Here is an 18868-nt window from a genome sequence, read left to right as displayed (position 1 = left end):
AATACAATATTGAAGTTGTGGGAAATGTTCTTTTCACGGGCAGAATGTTGATTTGCATCACAATGGAAAGTAAGTATCTGTCACATGACTTTTTGCAGGTAAATGATGCGGAAAAGGTTTTCTGCATGGAAATACGGAAAATTCAAGGTGTCATCTAGTTGTTTGAACGTGTGAGGAAGACAATGAAATGTACCTTCCGCTGGGTTTCTGATTTGAAAAGAAGGGCCTACAACAGCAGTGGCAACCTCTTCTGGTGGCAGATGGGTGATAATTAGGGTGTTGGAGACGCTCAATCCAGCAGCTCGCTCCCAGGATGTGCTCGGTGGTGGAAAGGTGCCAAGCCTGGGCCTGGATGCCACGAAGCTCCAGCTCGACGCAAAACTCGAACTCGTCGGACCCGGCGTGAGCCAGCTTGCTCCAGGGCCTGAGGGAGAGGGAGAAGCGTGGCGAGTTGATGAAGTGGTCGCCGTCCAGCCGGCGCTTGGTTGTGTGGGAGCTAAATAGGATTAAGAAGTCCTCGGGATGGTGGGCATGGACGGTGAAGTCGCCGTCGGCGAGGTCGAAGGTGTCAAGCAGCACGTCGGAGACCTCAATGGCGGACACGCGTGGCCTGTTGCCGGTGATGCATGCAACCATGGCGCGGCTCAAGACCGCCTCGGCCTCTTCCATCTCGACAGAGTGCGCCATGATCACACGGACTGGCTCCTGCACGCGCGCTGCTGACGTGGCGACCTGCTGGGCTGCAGGCGGCAAGGGGGGCGGCAAGGGGGGGTGGCTTGGACTGGAGCATGCTCCCAAACGGTCGGTCCGGCGCGGCCAGTTGTGGGGCGAGGCTGCGTGACGAAGGCGCCGCAGGAGCGCGAGTCATGGCCGGAGACAAGGCAACGTCGGCACCTGATGTCGTTGGTGCAGTCCCGCACACGATGGCGGTGGTCGAGGCAGCGAAAGCAGAGTCCCGCGACCTCCTCCGGGGAGGGGCTGCGCCGGCGCAGCGGGGCGGGCTAGGCTCTTCGACCTGGCATGGACGGCGCTGCCGATGCCTGCGTCGCGGTTGCTGATATCCATCGGCGTCGACCTGGACTCCGCCGGATACGCCGTGTACCTCTGAGCAAGGACCAAGGTGGGTCGAGGCGTGCGCCCGAGCAGGGCCTGTGGCCCGCGGGGTGGGGGCGCCAGCGGCACGGAGGGGGACGGCGAAGCGCGGGCGACGTTGCTGTACGAGCGCAGCGAGGACTCACTCTTCGAGTCCGACCAGCGGCTGCCAGAGGACATGCGGTCGCCGGAGAGGGTCGCTTGGGGCTCGACAGGGTCAGCGCTTGCGGACGCCATGGCCGGGGGTGGTTGGCTGGGAGGAGGAGGGCTATGGAAGAGGGTTGCCATCAGGGATTCAACGGCGGCGGGGCTGGTGGGTGGCTGGGTCAGGCGAGAGGGAGCGGAGCGAGAGGGAGCGGAGCGGAGCCTCCCATCATGATCCATCGGTAGAGATTGTTATTGGAGGTTGCGAGGAGGAACACTGGGAAAGAAGTGCTCATCTTGTATCGCCGTGAAAGATCGGGCCGTCGACACCGATTTAGCGTCTCGCTAGTCTGTGCCTCATCACATCCTTTATTAAAAAATGTATGTAATTATCGTTTGCAATTTTTTAAAGTAATAGGGTATTTATAGCATATTACTTTAAAAAAAGAAGTTTCTAAAAACTATATATACTAATAGAGAAAATAGTGAACATTTTTCCAGCTCAAAAACTAAAATAAAATACATATAATATTTTTATAAACCTTGTGTTTCTAAAAATATTTTAAATCCAAAAAACATATCAAAATAAATTTAAAACATTTCCCAACCCCTTTTATATTGAAGGAGTCATATTACCTTCTCTCCTTTATCTTTCATTTTTGAGTTGGATTTGTTTCAAATAATAAAATACAAATGAAATCCGAAATGAATAGTTGGGAAATTCCTTTTATTACCTCTCATTTCAACATTCAAAAAACTCCAAAATTTTAAATCCTAGTCAAATTAACTAAGAGCAAGCATCGCACGCAAGTTATAACTAAACTTATTTAAATAATTAACATTCCAAAATTCAAAATTTTAGGATGTTACAAATTGGTAATTGCTCGACTTGCGAGCCATTAGATTCGTCAAAGTTCACATGTACTGTCTCTTCAACTTTTTGGGTGAAATTGTTGTAGATACGGTATGTGTGAGAGTTTGATCCGTAACTGAGTAGAAAACTTCATGGGATTTAGGAGCATATTTTGAACAACGATACTTATCAAGAATGTAACACTTTGAGCAAAAAACTCGAAACTATCCAACAAGTGGCTTGTTACCGGTGAGTAGCTCGTATGTTGTTTTACCAAGAACCTTGTGAAGATAAAGTTGAATTGTAGCATGACAAGTCGTCTCAACCGCTTCCGCTCAAAAGTGTTTTGGCGTCTTGTATTCATCTAGCATCGTTCTTGCCATCTCGATAAGGGTATGATTTTTCCTATCAACAACTCCATTTTGTTGAGGTGTGTACGTAGTCGAGAACTCATGTGAGATACCTTCTTCGTCAACAAAAGTATCCACATTGGCATTCTTGAACTTCGTTCTGTTATCGCTCCGAACCTTCTTGATATTCACCTTGAATTGATTTTGGGCCTTCCTAGTGAAGTTCTTGAAGATCTTTTGTACCTGTGATTTTTCATCGAGGAAAAACACTCACGTAAATCTAGAAAAATCATCAACTATGACCTAGCTGAAAGGGTTACCACCAAGACTCATGTAAGCATTGGGACCAAAGAGATCCATATGAAGTAGCTCAAGTGGTCTCCTTGTGGTCATGATGTTCTTTACGGGATGACTTCCTGCAAGTTGTTTTCCTGCTTGGCAAGCACTACAAAGTCTATCCTTGTCAAAGATAACACCTTTAACACCAAGAATTTGATCTCCTTTAACAAGTTTATCAAGATTTCACATGCCAAAGTGTCCTAGCCGTATATGCCATAACCAACGTTTAGAAGATTTTTCAATAAGACATGTACGAGGTTGGGATCTCTTAGTGAATTCAACAATGTATAGATCACCTCTACGAATGGCGGTAAAGGCCATATTATAATTATCTTGACGAAACACTTGGCAACCTACTTCGATAATTAGAACATTTTAACCAAAGTCGGCTAGTCTATATATCGAAAGAAGATTGTATCCAAGAGATTCAACAAGCATAACATTTTGAATGGAGCTATCATTGGATATGGCCACCTTACCAAGGCCAAGTACCTTACCCTTGGAGTTGTCTCCAAAAGTCACATACTTGCGTGGACCATCATTCTTAGCAAGCTCACAAAGTATGTCTCTATCTTCGGTCATGTGATCGGTGCATCCACTATCAAGAATCCATTGCTTTCCTCTGTCCATGTAATCTCGAAGATTTGTCATGATACTAAGATTTCTCATAGTCTTCTCATATTCAATGTCAAACTCTTCATCCTCATCATAATAGCCATGTTCAACGTTGTCATCATCAACATGTATATGATCATCACATAGGGTAATGGATTCATTAGTTCCATGATTATGACAATGTTCAAGATTATGAATTCTAATGGCTTCTATTATGATATTGCTAATGGTTCTAACATCACCTTTGGCACGCATAAGGTTAGACAATCATCAAATTTAGGATCACTCGGCTTCATCTTATGAAAAGCAATAGTTTTATGAAGGATCTCATCAAGGTTCTTTATTGAGTATCTGGGATAGCGCATTTCCAAGTCCATCCGCAAAGTATATGCACACTCAAAGTTTTGCATACAAACAAGCATGATTTTAGGTAATCCTCGAATGATAAAATTGATGGTTCTAAGATTACGAAGCATGTCAATTTCTTCTTCATGATTGGGGTGCAAGGGATCAATAGGAGGCACATAAGGGCTATGAATATACTTGCTCAAGTTAAATTCATAAAGATATCAAGCATTCCATTCGTCCAAGAATTATAGTACTCTCCATCAAGAATAGGCACTCTACACCTAAGACTCCCCAACGTAGACACATCCATCTTCCTCCAATGGTGATTAAACCAAGGCAATAGAGACAAAAGCTCTGATACCATATCTAGGATCGAGAAGATAGGTCTAGAGGGGGTGAATAGACACTTAACAAACCAAAGGTGCAGTTTTTAGTTTTCTTGAAGTTTAGGCAGATTTTGACAGTAGTTAAGATACAATCAACACTCTCTACACATGCGTATCTTAATGCAACATGCAAATGTGCGGAAATTAAAGGGGTAGAGATGGGAAGATTAAACACAATGAAGACACATTGATTTTTGGCATTGTTCCGATAGGTGGTGCTATCGTACGTCCATGTTGATGGAGACTTCAACCCATGGAGGATAATGGTTGCGCGAGTCCGCAAAGGGCTCCACCCACGAAGGGTCAATGAAGAATCAATCTCGTCTATTCCACCATGGCTTACGTCAATGAAGGACTAGTCTCACTCAAGGTAGATCTTCCGAAGTAGGCGGTCTCCTTGCCCTTACAAACCCCTTGGTTCAACTCCACATGATCCTGGAGGCTCCTAAGTGACACCTAACCAAATATGAAGACAACACTCTCCAAAAGGTAATAGAGGGTGTTGTTGATGATGAACTCCTTGCTCTTGTGCTTCAAATGATAGTCTCCTCAACACTCAATCACTCTCTCAAAGATTTGGCTTGGATAGGAGAAGGGTTAGAATGGAAAGCAACTCTGGGGAGGCTAGAAATCAAGGTTCAAATGGTTGGATTCAATGCCTTGATCTCAACACATGAGTAGGTGGTTTTCTCTCAGAAAATGAATGGTGGAAGTGTAGTTTCGTTCTGATGGCTCCCTCTTCGAGTGAGTGGGGGTGGAGGGGTATAAATAGCCTTCACCAAGAGTCCAAACGTTATAACCTTTTGACTTAACTCGGTGACACTGAAACGAAAATCTCAATGAGACCGACCTGTGTAAAAGATTCGAACGTTGGGTGTCTCGGTGAGACCAAATGGAACAACTCGATGAAACCGATGTGTGATGACCTAAGCGAGACCTCATTTCGGTAGTTCCGATCAAACCAACTCGGTAATTCCGAAAAGGTGTGAATGGGTTACTGAAACTTGGTCACCTCATTTCGGTGGGACCGAACGTCATCTTGGTGGAACCATTTTGTTAGGGTTTGGCTGTGGCTCTGTCTAGGATCAACTCGGTGGGTCCAGGTGTATAAGATTCGGTGGGACCGAGTTGGACTTTTAGGGTTTGGACAAATAGGATTTGGAGAAAATGGTTGAGGGTTTTGAAGCAATATCTTCAAGCACTTGAGCAACTAAGTCATGATCAAAACCTCATCTCCTTTTAATAGTATTGGCTTTCCTATGGACTTAATGTGATCTTGGATCACTTAACCAAAAATGTAGTGGATTGAAGCTTTTGCCAATCCATGTCCTTAGCATTTTTAGGGGTCCACAATCACCTATCCTTACCATGCCAATGTTTAACTTTTCTGAAATACACTAGATGAAAATGTTAGTCCAATAATGTCTGTTGACATGAATTACCAAAACCATCAAGGGAGCAACTATGGAGTATCGAGACCTGTTTACGAAGGTGCGTACATGCTTAGAGGCTACAACGAAGGATATTTTTACCCAATGGATGGCAGTATGATCTTTGAATTGGCCTTCCTACGGCTACGTTATACAGTGTCCACATGATTACTTGTATTCTGCCTTTTTCAATTTTTTGGAACTTGATATTGATTATGGTTGTGTGCATCTCAATTATGCAGAGGCTAGGTGTAATGCTTAAACCTTTTAAGTAATAAAACATCCTTTATCACAAAATGTATGCAATGGTCGTGTGCAATTTACATCATCGGTTGAAGCAAAAATGCTCGAGCTGATGTATAATACACTATTGGGTGATGTAAAACTACTTTTGTGTGACCAAGATACGTCACCTGTTGAAGATGCTCTAAGAACTATGAAGTTCTTTTTTTTTTAGGCAAACCATAAAGATAACCAATGGGGATGCCATGGAGCCCCGCGAAGTCCTTCCAAAATGGGCTGGTTATGTAGTCCCCGCATAGTCCTTCTGGTTATGAAAATCCAACAGTCGTGATAAATGCATGGAAGTTTACGCACGCATTATGCGCTTACAATCATCTCTCGGGTAGAGCAGTATCAATTAACCTCACCAGATCCTCAGGTCCACGAATTTCACGCATAAAATAAGTAATGCGATCAACAACATTACAATCAGATTTCGAACAGGTCACCGACAAACAGCCTTTCTGATTTAAATACCTCACTTTGTACAAAATTCTTTGCCCCCTGCGAATGCATTCATACGCCTCGGACAATGTCATCCATAGCCTTCTGAAGCCATCGTCTTTTAATATTTTTGTAACATCTGACATAGCACTCCGATTTCCTTCAGAGATAACACAAAGATTCTCAATACTAAAAGCCTCTGCAGAAATCATTTTAGATGCAACTTCCCGAATTTGCATAAGGTTATACACATAATGGTGAGTGGCTTCTGGTGAATTGACTTTAGCATCCTCGGGCTCTTGGACATGGTAAAGCTCAATTACATTGGCCAAAACAAACCGTGTGATAAAAATGAAGAAATCATAGAAGTTCATGCCTGAAAAAAGAAAAACAACAGCATGCTAGCAGAGAAGGTAAACACGCCATTTGATTGTTCAGGTGATTAATCCACACATTAGAATCTTACCTGTATTTGCTGCCAAGTTGCGTTGACAAAGCGCCTCAAAATTATCACATATATCGCGGATGTCTTCAATATACTCTTTTGCAACTTTGTGGTCTTCATGAAGCAAGTTCCACTGTGAATTTGTACTCTTTAACAAGAATTATGTTAGTCTGTGAAATAAACTTGACATATACACGTCTACTCACCACCCAATGAAGGTTGTAGGCATTGAACCAATTATGGTTGATAGATATAGTATCCTCCTGCAGTAAATGGGGGAGGAGCAAAAGAAATAAGCAGCTTGCAGTGCACAAATGTTGATTAGAAAGCAATAAAATGTAAAACAGAGGAGGTGCAAGAATAATACGAGTCACTGCATTGATATATTAAAGGTCACCCAGAGCAAGCTACACCAATGTTACTGATACGTGCTCCTAACATGATGTCAATAAATTAGTTAATAAGAGCATATGGTCGTTCATGATGTCAACGGTCACTAGTTTCACCATTTTTAATGTCACATGGGACAGATTCATATGATTGAAGCTCTATTAGTACAAGTTAAGAATATCAAAAGTTATAACAAGGAATAACTGCACCAGTTCCAGCTATGCAGGGCGTATCTGGTAGAAACTGTTAGAGTTATATTAAGTGATGTCTTTTGGCCTTTTACATTCTAGTTTTTTGGCATCCTCTTGAAGCCTTTTGGCATTCTCATGTATGTGTACATATGTTGGCATTGGCCTCCTAATAATATAAGTTGCATATTTCCAACATGGTATTAGGGGGGTGTTTGGTTTCAGAGACTTTTTTGTGTTGGGACTAGAAAAAGTCCCTAGCAAACCAAACAGGGTGGGACTTTTTTGACACTTTTTACTAAAAGTCCTTAGAAGCACCTCCTTGAGGGTCTTTTCCAAAAAGTCCCAGGGACTAGAAAAAGTCCTAGGACTAGAGAACCAAACACCACCTAGAGCTTTAGGTTTTTTCCGCACGCGCAACTCGTGCTTCATCCGATCCCATCTCGCGTCAGCCGGTACTCTTGGCCGTCGCTGTCTTCTTCCCTGCCGGCATCCACTGCTTCTTCCCCGTGGCTGTCCGCTGCTGCTGTTTTGCCACGCCAGCCTGCCCGATCCAGCCCCAGCACCACCACTTCTCCTCACGCTACCACATCTAGCCACCTCTCTTCACCACTCCACAACCAGATCGAAGGGTGAGAAGAAGGGATCGAGGGTCAAGGGAAGATCGGGAGTACCAGGGAGATCGCGGGTATCACCTCGCCCAGGGCGCCGGCCCTTCCTTCCTGCCAGGCCACCCCCGAGAAGGCCCTCCGCCGTCGCCGGTGATCAGGCCGCCGCCCGCTGCCTATCCGGCGCTGCTCCTCCGGCCGCCGCCGGCTCCGCTCCATCTCTCGCCCGTCGGACACGCCCGATTTTCGCGTGCTGGTTCTTCAGTGCCGCCGGCGACCCCTGCAGGCTCGCATCTGCCTCTTCCGCCCGTCCATCCGTGAACACCAGTCAACCGCCGCCTCGATTCGTGTCGAGGCCGCTTCGTGTGTTATCCTGTGCGTGGCATCTCGGGACACGTTTTGGCCTCTGCTGCTGTTGACACTGGCCCTGTTTCGGGCATGGTCTGTTGGATTGGAGGTTGAGTAAAAAAAATAAAAAATTGTTGGTCTCCAGTGTTTTGGTCTGTTTTGCCAAAGACATCAGAAGCAAATTGTTGGACTGTTTTGGTCTGTTGGATCTGCTGCTAGTTCTGGCCGCTCTCATCTTGGCCAGTTGAGTCTTGGGTGACCTTTGCTATTCTCAAGACAGAAAAGGAGCACCATGTCTCTGGCATCATGTGGCTATGTTGCCATCCTGCGCTGCCCGGTGATATTTGATGGGGCTAACTATGCTGAAGTTGTTGCCTTTATGCGCATTCACATGCGTGACATTCATCTCCGGGGTGTTCTTTCCAGTGAGGTCCCATGTCCTCCGCGCCCAGTGCCTCCTGTGGCTCCTACCCCACCACCGGCGCCACCAGCCCTTGACGCAGATGCTTCTGATGCTGATAGGGCTGCAGCCAGGGTTGCTGATGATGATGCAAATGCCGCTTATGACCAGGAGGTCTTGGATTATTCAAATGCTCTTTCTGTGACGATCTGGCTGCTTACACTCAATGGTGTGATGATGATGCTCATGCTGCGACTGTTCTCACTTCAGTGTTTTGCCTCAGTTTGCTTCTGAGTTTATAGGCCTTGGTACTGTCTTTGAGATGTGGACTCATCTTCGTCAGCGCTATCAGCCCTCTGGTGATGCTCTCTACTTGTCTGTGGTCCGTCAGGAGCATGCTCTTCAGCAGGGAGACTCCACTATTGATGAGTTCTACACTCAGAGTTCTGCTATCTGGCGCCAGCTTGACTCCCTTCGCACTATTGTTTGTGGCACTTGCCCATGTTGCCAGACTATGAGGTCAGACTTGGAGTTTCAGCGCGTCTATGAGTTCTTCTCACGGCTCCGTGGGGAGTTTGAGCCTCGACGTGCTCAGTTGTTTGCTCGTGGTCGTGTTCCTATTTCTGAGGTGCTTTCTGAGCTTCGTGCTGAGAAGCCTCACCTCCGTGGTTGTTAGAGTACGTAATGGGCCTAATGGGTCCGTTAGTCTTAGGGTTAATTAGAGATAAGGATTGCTTGCTTAGGGGTCAAGTAAGCCTTGCTTGGGAGTCAAGTAAACCTCTTTATATAAAGAGAGGAGATGTATCAATCTAATCAAGCAAGAATTAAGAAGGAAATCCCTTCCCTCTTGCCCGACCGTGGGCAGAAAGGCCCCCAGCCGGCCCTCTCGCACCCTCCTAGCAGCGCCATATCAGTGGTGTTGGTTTGCTTCAGGTTCCCTCTGTGCTCACTGCTCGAGCTGCTACTCCAGTGTCTTCTCGCTCCAGTGCTCCCCCGCTACTGCCCACTCCTCCGGGTAGTGAGGCCCACTCTCGTGAAGGCCGCTCTCGTCCTCGTACTCATTGTGACTACTGCAACAGGGATGGTCAACCCGAGTCTGACTGCTTCAAGAAGAAGCGTGATATGCGTAATAGGGAGCGCAATTCTTCTTCTGGGACTCGTGCTTCTTCCTCGACGCCCTCTACTGTCTCCTTGACTGAGCAAGATATTGTGAAGCTCAAGCGTCTACTTGCTGCTTCAGGTTCTTCGACGGGTACCGCAGGCTCTGGTACTTCTAGTGCTGAGCGACCACTGTCTACACAGTCAGGTACATTCCCATGGGTTCTGGATTCTGGAGCTTCATTTCATATGTCCTCCGATTCTTCTATCTTGTCCTCTTGTAGATCTCTCGATTTTCCTATTAATGTTCTTACAGCTGATGGTAGTCCTCTTCCTGTTGCGAGTCGAGGCACTCTTGCCACTTCTTCCTTTTATGTTCCAGATGTTTCTCATGTGCCTCGCCTTACTATGAACCTATTTTCTGCAGGCCAGCTTACTGATTCTGGTTGTCGCGTCATTCTTGACGTTGATTCTTGCACTATCCAGGATCGCCACACGAAGGCTCTGGTTGGGGCTGGCCCGCGCCGCCATGATTCTCAGGGGCTTTGGGAGTTGGACTGGCTTAATGTTCCTTCCGCTACCACCACACTCGACAATCCATCTGCCTTCGTCGCTTCAGCTACCAGCTCCTTCCAGCAGTGGCATCATCGACTTGGTCACCTTTGTGGTTCTCGACTATCGTCTTTAGTTCATCGTGGTCTTCTAGGGCCTATCTCAGGAGATGTCTCCTTACAGTGTTAGGGTTGTAGGCTTGGTAAACAAGTTCAGTTACCTTATCCTACTAGCGAGTCAGTGTCTCAGCGCCCTTTTGATTTAGTACATTCAGATGTGTGGGGTCCGGCTCCCTTCTCTTCCAAAGGGGGCCATCGCTACTATATTATTTTTATAGATGATTTCTCTCGCTACACTTGGCTTTACTTCATGTCTTCTCGTAGCGAGGTTCTCTCTATTTATAAGCGTTTTGCCGCCATGGTCCACACAGTTCTCTACACCTATTCGCATGTTTCGTGCTAATTCTGCTGGCGAGTATATCTCCAAACTGTTACGTGGTTTTCTTGCTGAGCAGGGTACTCTTACTCAGTTCTCTTGTCCCGGTGCTCACGCTCAGAATGGCGTGGCTGAGCGCAAGCATCGTCACCTTCTTGAGACAGCTCGTGCAATGATGATTGCCGCCTCTCTTCCGCCTCATTTCTGGGTTGAGGCTGTCTCCACTGCCACATATCTCATAAACATTCAACCCTCATCTACTCTACAGGGAGGTATTCCTCTAGAGCGTCTTTCTGATCATTCTCCTGATTATTCTGCTCTTCGGATGTTTGGTTGTGTTTGTTATGTTCTCCTTGCCCCCCGAGAACGCACCAAACTAAGCGCACAGTCTGTCGAGTGTGTTTTTCTGGGCTACAGTGATGAACATAAGGGAGGGTTATCGGTGTTGGGATCCTGTCGATCGACGGATGCGTATTTCTAGGGATGTGACTCTTGATGAGTCTCGTCCATTCTACCCACGACCATCCTCTTCGACCTTTTTAGTAGAGGATATCTCTTTTCTCACGTTTCCTGATACACCTCCCTCTGTGCCTCATATTCCTACTCCTCCTTCTCGTCCCACTATTGCAGATCCGACACCATCTTCTCCCATCGTTTCTTCTCCTTCCTTATTGCATGACACTCCACCTTCATCACCGATGTCTTCTCCATCTCCATCACCTCCAGTGGTTCCTTCTCATCCCACTTTTCCTTTTCATTATACCCGTCATCGATGTGATATGGATGAATCTACTAACGTGCCATCTACTTCTGGTGCACCGTCTTCCTCGTCCCGGCCGACTTATGGTCTTCGGGCTCGACCTTGCCCTCCTCCTGACCTTGCCCTCGTTCCAGCTATGCAGGGCGTATCTGGTAGAAACCACGTCTAAAGTAGCAGAATCGAAAATTCCCAAGTGGATCAAAATGTGATGATATTTTTTTCAATAAAGGGTCAATTTTATTTGCTCAAAATGGAGCATCAAAAGGACACAGAACATATTGAGCACACACCCGGCCTCTGCATAGGTAGGATGCTCATAGCCAACACGAACGCACGCACATAAAAAAAACACCCCGATAAATAGCATAGTCATATAAGACGAAAGCTATGCATGGCGAGGAAAAAAGAAAACCTAAAGCAATCCGATCCGCGATCGGCAAACTACAGAAATTGCCATATCCGCACCAACCATCTCATGACACCACATGGACGACGAGATTCTTCAACAGTAACGCCTTCAAGGGAGCGACGCTGAAGCGCCGTCGTCACCAGATCCAACCACCAAAGGTCAGATCTAGGTTTTCACCCTGAAGAACCAATCCAAGCTTATCCGAGCAATGCCTTCAACAAGGTAACGACATAAAACATCGTCATTGCCAGGTATATCCATCACGGAGACCTAGGCGTTCGCCCCGGAACTCGATACCGGGTGCTTGCGTAGCACCTCCATTGACGTCACTTATGTGTTGTCGCCACCACTTTTCCGCGGTTCCAGCGGCTGCGCCGCTGCCGCACAACCATCCCTCTGCGCCAAGTCGTCATCTATAGTTTGCATCTCCTTACTGAGGTCAGCCACCGGGTTTGGAGAGATGAGATGAATACCTTTCGATGGGCATCACAATCCGCAACGAGTCCGCCGCCGCAGGTCATAGTAGTCACCAAGGACCAACTCTAACAGCGGAAGACATCATCGCTAACTACCACCTCACCGGAGAGAGCCCTACCCAGGCCCGTCGGTCCAGAGGCCGATGTGGTCGAAGCCGGAGCACGAATGGCAGAACAACATTGCCCACGCGAAGCGCAGCTGCTGCTAGCCGCAAGATCGACACCACGGACCTCCATCGCCGCAGCCTAGCCGCCTTTGGGCCAGCAGTCTCGGGAGCATCAGATCTCGGCGGAGGATGTCAGACAAAATTGCTCCCTGATCATGTTGCCTCGCGCTGCGTCGCCCGAGAACATTGCCGCTTCAGATCAGTCGCTGCCTCGTGCACGCCAACCACCGGCCATCCCACCATGAATTAAGGCCGCCCCACCGCCGCCGACCCATGCCAGCCGCCCGCCGAAGCACGCCTTGCACCAGCTCCACAGTCTCCCATAGAATCCAGCCAAGGAACCCAGCCGCCATGGCCCTACAGGCCCCATGCCCGGAGAAAGTAGGCGAGCCAGGAGAACGCCCCGCCACCACCGTCCTCAGACCGGCCTGGCTTCACCGGCAGGGCCTCAAGCGGCGGCAAGACAGGAGGGGCGCGGGAGGACGGCTGTGGCAACGCGATGGATGGCCTTCCGTGTCGCCAGGAGACGACGCGGGGGCAATCCACTATTCTCGGACAAATGTGATGATATATACCATAATACCAAGACAGATTGCTTACACTGGATGACTGAAAGGTGTGAGAGTAAATGTAGAATTAAGCATAACTACCCAATAACCCAAGGATGTGTCAACTGCTTTTAGTGTCCAAATCTTAGCAACCCGATCTGATCCAATTATCAGGATTTCTACTTCTCGCACTCATATTCTTAAGGTTGTTCTCATTTGCCATACAGAAGTAATCCAATAAGGATATATATCAACTTGTATAACATAGCAAGTTAGCAAGTTAGTAACACTGAACCTTACATATTAAATAACAAATGCATAAACACTCGGTGAAGATGGAAACATTTACCAGATTATAGACTTGGTGATACCACCCACTGGGCACAAAAATTATTTCATTCTGCTCTTGAATACACTCTATCCATTCAGCCTACAAAAGAAGCTTAATAACATGAGTACACGCCGTGGTTACTACCAAGACGCACAGGGGGTCGGAGGGGGGTACCTTATTGAATTCAGGAAACTGCTTTTCAGAAACATCTTCATTTATGTCATAAACCGATGATCGTAGGTTCCTACAAATTACTGATTGAGTAACAATGCAAAGTATTACGACTAGAACAAATAGACAGCCCAGAGTTGACAAAATGTCATCAAATGCCAAGGTAACCTCAATTGGCATACAGAAATCAATTACCAAGAACTGTACTGAAAAATTACGCCAACACAAATACCCAAAATCAATTCATTCTTAAAACAAGTTAGACAACAGATGCCATGAAATCCTTGAAACAGAAATAAGGTCATACGCTTTAGAACTTAACATCCATCTGGAGACCCAGCTGAGGCTGTTAAACTCCGACCGGAAGTTGTGACTATTAATTGAATGTACAAGGTCTAAACAAACCCATGTTATTTGCAAAATAAATTACCCTTGTTTTAATTTAAGTTTCTTTTGGCGAAAAATAAATATATGATAAACCATAAGAGTAGGCATAAGTTGCATGAAAAACAAACAAGCATATAATACACCATTACCTTTGTATAGAGGGCCAACAAATTCGTAATTCATAATATTGCTGATCAGAGACAACTCAACCAAGTAAAGAGTGGGTTGCCATCATTGCACTATGTAGCATCACAGAACACAGAAAAAAAATTGGAGTCACTAGTATTTCTAACTTCCGAGTAAATCAGCTAATGAGGAACAGGGTCCAGGAGTATGCAGTGAATCAGTTTTCCTCTTATTGACAGCTCAAAATCTCATGGAGGTTATGTGTTCTGTTCATGTCTGATGCTAATTCCATGTCGGATTAGCCCCATAGAATATAATGCATAAGGAGTGCCCAGGTTAAAATTACCTATCAAATATAAGATGACTCTGCGATGGTGCCAGAAAGAGCCATAGTTTTCTCCCACACACATTTGCTGACCAGCTGTATGACCTAAAAACATCAGCATGAAGAGGGGTCCAAGTTCCTAAACATCAAATCACAGTTATAATTATGAGTGATGATACATTCACCTGTAACATAGGATAGCTTACAGAAGCACAGAATCCCAATTTCGTAAAGCACGGAATAGAACAGGATTTAAAAAAATAGAAGTTACCTTTTGCTCCAATGTAAACAAATCGATAGTCAGCACAGTTTACTTCATTTTTGTGGTTGGCAATGTCAGAATCTCTATGCATGGGATGACTGTCAAGATACATGTTGAGCCAATCATCGACGAAGAACGGTGGTGTGGTGTATGCGACATAATCAGGGTACTCCTGGAAGATCAAGACAAGATGCAATATAACCACATAGAGCAGAAGATGAAATGTCAGCTTCAAGAAAGAAAAGGGTAGGATGAATTCAAATGTTTGAGATAGCAGAGAGCTGGATCTCAATCTTATGAGCAGACATATGCACATACCACCCAAAAAAAGGCATTGCAATAATGCAATCTAATCTAAACAACTACCAAATCAGTAGACAATTGGTATTGAAAACAGTGTTGCAGTTCAGCACATAAAATGTGGCAGCAAAATGGCGATTTTAAATCCGAACAAGTGTTAATGAGTTATGCTGGAGATGACTGCTAATCACTGGCAACTCAAACAAATAGCAACACAAATTCTAGTTTGTCACACCGCTAATATTTTTGCACAGCTATTGCAGCATCAATCCCACCATGGCTTTGATGTTATTGATTTTGGATAGTCATAGCAACAATACACTATTATCATAAGATGTTTGAACAAGAAGTGAAGAAATTCATATAATAACTTAGCGTTACTGACTTTATAGGTATCAGTCATTAACGAGGGTACCATAAATTCAATAGCAAATAAGCGTAGAGAGCAGAGTATACTCTGGAATCAGGACATACTTTAACAAAATGCCAATCCTTCAGGTAAAGCGAGGAAGCTTCACAATGACCGCTGCTTGAAACAGTATTCGAATTCCTAACCCAATGGTCCACGATTTCCTGCATGGACATCTCTAGGCGCTTGTGGTCCGTGTACTCCCTGGCGGAACAGTCGGCAACCTGCGAAATCAACAACGATGATAAATCTAAAATGATTCATCTGGCTAGTGAAACGAGGACTCGCACAGGAGGGGAAGGTCAGCTGGTGGGTGCCTGAACGCGAGGAGAGGAGAAGTTTTGCGCGAAAAAGGGGAGGTTGGGGCGGCGGCGGTCGTCGGGGCCGGCAAACGTCCAGTCCTCGCAGGATGGCCAGGAGGAGGTGAGGCCCGTGAGGACGACGGGGAGGTTCGGCTTCATGAAGCGGTCGACGAACTCGGAGTAGGTCAGCGACTGCCCGTCGAGCCTCTCTACCTTCCCCACCACCTTCACCCGCCTGCCGGCGCCACCGCCGTCCATCTGGTCCATCGAGGAAGCACGGACCATACGATGTGAGTTCGGTCTCTGGGGCCCTTCCTCCTCCTAGCTCGGAGGAGGGCCCTGCCGGTTATGGTACGACCTGCTTCGCTTGCCACCGCCCGGCCACTTCAAGGACACCACCCCGTTTTGCCTGATCTGACCGTGGACTGCCACAAGCGCATCAAACCGCCATCATGTAAGACGAGCTAAATGTCCGCACATTGCAACACGGAACAACATTAATCGTGCTCGACGTATACGTTTACTCGCTATATTCTATAATTAAATAAGACTAGCAAATATGTCCATGCATTACAATAGGAGGAATATATCACACGCACCTACCTTATAAAAATGGCAGGAGTCGAAATTCACCTTGCACTTTTTACGTAGCAACAGTGTAGTGGTTGAGTATACGTTATCGGAACATATAATTGTTAGTAAAAGTTATCTCACAAGCATTTATTTGGTGGAGGGAGTGTTACCGCCACGCTGAGGATGGTAGAAGGGCGGACCTCACCATGGACAGGCAGGGATGCAGAGGAGCACGATCTTTCCCAACATGATTAATATATGCAGAGATACTTTGCGTGGATGGTGTATGCAGTTTGGTGTTTAATTATCTGAAACATGAAATTCATTCGTTTTTTCTTTAAATAAGAAACTCATATGTGTTTTGTATGTATCATGAATGCATGGTTCAAAGAGACCATAAGATCGATTTGATAAGAAATATCTCTTCAAGAACTTCACCTTCACATTGAGCAGGTTGTATATAAAGTCGATAAGCACTTCATTATCGAATCCAAGAAGCTAAATGACCATTTGGCAATTCATGGCTTCATCACGTCCATCTGCACATTTGACATGTTCACCTAAAGACAACGAAAAAAAAACAAATGAGAGTTTACCTTGAATCAGCATCAAATACCCTTTGGACGCTCATCACCTAGGATCCAATGAAAGCATAGAACATGAACCAAAATAACCTGGTGGTCGAGCTTGGAGGTGAACTTCCACGTCTTGAGTATCTTGGAATGCTTGTTTGATAATTGGGTACCCTGATCAGCCACCACGTCCCCTGCAAAAACCAGGGCAAATCAACCTACTTCCTACAGAATCGAAGAATTGGAAGAACTAATCAATACTCTGAATCAAATGGAGCATGCGATAAGCTATCTCTAGAAATCAAAGATCAATTTATATATTGAACCTTTTGTGAAACAATATACCATATTCTCTGAATGTGAAGCACTGTCGAAGAAGATAGTCTAAAATAATCTAAAGTAGTACTGGAAGGAGTAGAAAAACGGACAACCATTATTTTTCACTGGTTTTGGAGGAAACGCCCGAGGGTTGCAATGGGAAAAAATAAATATAAACTAATAAGAGTATAGAACTGCCAAGTAGAAGCAACATATTACATATATGTATTGACAAACAGTCCCTTGAATGCAGCCTCTGTGGGCATCCCAGTAGCAACATACTGATGCTCACAGTGTGCATACTTGCATCATTGAATAGTGCAGCTATCTTCAGTCATCTGAAGGTTACCATCCATGTTCAAAGTTTGCCTGTCATTATACCTTCCCATCATTTGAATCATACGTGGTTCCATGAACCTTGAAGTTCATTACTGTATGAGCTACCTCCCAACTGCCACAAGCATCACCGCTGACTTCTAGTTGGTGGTCAAAGTTCATGTCTTATTAGAGCAAATCACCGTTGTCCAAGTTAATGTATCGAACACCCTGTAACTTTATCACAAGTGCATTCTTCTGAGTCACCTTCCTTGTGTCGTCCCAGTTATGGGCGCCTCACATAACTCATTGAGCTTCTTTTCAATCAATGTGTCATCCTCCTACTGCAATACCTCCTGGATATGCGAATTGATCTTGCATGTATCAGACTTTCAGTCGTCATGCTTGTTCCCATCTCGACAGACGACATAGACGTCGCCGTTGACAAGGTGGTGCCAGCAAAGACCATGCACTTCATGTCCTCAAGACGAACCTTATGGCTGATCTTGTTAATTGAAGAGGTCTAGCCAGGTGAGGGATCCCAGCTCAACACAGAGGGTAGATGGTCAAACTCCACCACTCTGCAACTGTAAATCAAAACTGCAAAACACGAAGTCGTCGTCGAGCTGCTAGACGCTGGCACAAACCCAGACTATTGTTGCCGGCAAGAATGAACGAGCAATAGTTGTGCTGACCTCGAACGTGACCTCTGATTTGATGGGCCGGTGGCGGAGTCCTGGGCAGCTAGGGGCTGGTGACCATCCTTGTCAACAGGAAAATCGAACGATGATGCAAAGGGAAGCCAATATCTTCAAATCAATACACGTACACTATTGTCTTGATTTCGTGACAGTCGTTGGCGCAGGAGGACGGCAGATGAACCCAGAAAGACACTCTGATGACCCACAAGTATATGGGATCTATCGTAGTCCTTTCGATAAGTAAGAGTGTCGAACCCAACAAGGAGCAGAAGGAAATGATAAGCGGTTTCAGCAAGGTATTCTCTGCAAGTACTGAAACAAGTGGTAACAGATAGTTTTGTGATAGGATAAATTGTAACGAGTAACAAATAACAAAAGTAAATAAAGTGCAGCAAGGTGGCCCAATCCTTTTTTGTAGCAAAGGACAAGCCTGGACAAACTCTTATAATAGGAAAAACGCTCCCGAGGACACATGGGAATATCGTCAAGCTAGTTTTTATCACGCTCATATGATTCGCGTTCGGTACTTTGATAATTTGATATGTGGGTGGACCGGTGCTTGGGTACTGCCCTTACTTGGACAAGCATCCCACTTATGATTAACCTCTATTGCAAGCATCCGCAACTACAACAAAAGTATTAAGGTAAACCTAACCATAGCATGAAACA

The 18868-nt window shown here is 45.7% G+C and overlaps 1 protein-coding gene across 1 annotated transcript; it reads right to left on the bottom strand.

Moving 5' to 3' along the window:
* Positions 1 to 5698: 5698 nt before the first annotated feature.
* Positions 5699 to 16131, bottom strand: LOC123069813 (2-oxoglutarate and iron-dependent oxygenase JMJD4). Its single transcript, XM_044492747.1, has 9 exons — positions 15736 to 16131; positions 15484 to 15642; positions 14719 to 14881; positions 14469 to 14586; positions 13613 to 13682; positions 13457 to 13537; positions 6935 to 6991; positions 6750 to 6861; positions 5699 to 6659 (listed from the first exon to the last, which is right to left on the bottom strand). The coding sequence occupies exons 1-9, from the start codon at positions 16003 to 16005 to the stop codon at positions 6172 to 6174; spliced, it is 1518 nt and encodes a 505-aa protein (XP_044348682.1). The 5' UTR covers positions 16006 to 16131; the 3' UTR covers positions 5699 to 6171.
* Positions 16132 to 18868: the final 2737 nt, after the last annotated feature.

Source organism: Triticum aestivum, chromosome 3B (assembly GCF_018294505.1).
Source record: "Triticum aestivum cultivar Chinese Spring chromosome 3B, IWGSC CS RefSeq v2.1, whole genome shotgun sequence".
Classification (NCBI taxonomy): Eukaryota; Viridiplantae; Streptophyta; class Magnoliopsida; order Poales; family Poaceae; genus Triticum; species Triticum aestivum.
Note: the sequence above shows the minus strand (reverse complement) of the source record. Positions and strands in the feature narration are given on the sequence as shown.

Excerpts from the sequence above, each read along its gene's own strand:
- LOC123069813 (XM_044492747.1), bottom strand. The coding sequence starts at position 16,005 with ATGGTCCGTGCTTCCTCGATGGACCAGATGGACGGCGGTGGCGCCGGC. Across the intron at positions 14,882-15,483 it reads AGGATTGGCATTTTGTTAAA|GAGTACCCTGATTATGTCGC; the intron begins GTATGTCCTGAT and ends TTGATCTTCCAG. Across the intron at positions 13,683-14,468 it reads AGTCATCTTATATTTGATAG|GAACCTACGATCATCGGTTT; the intron begins GTAATTTTAACC and ends AGTAATTTGTAG.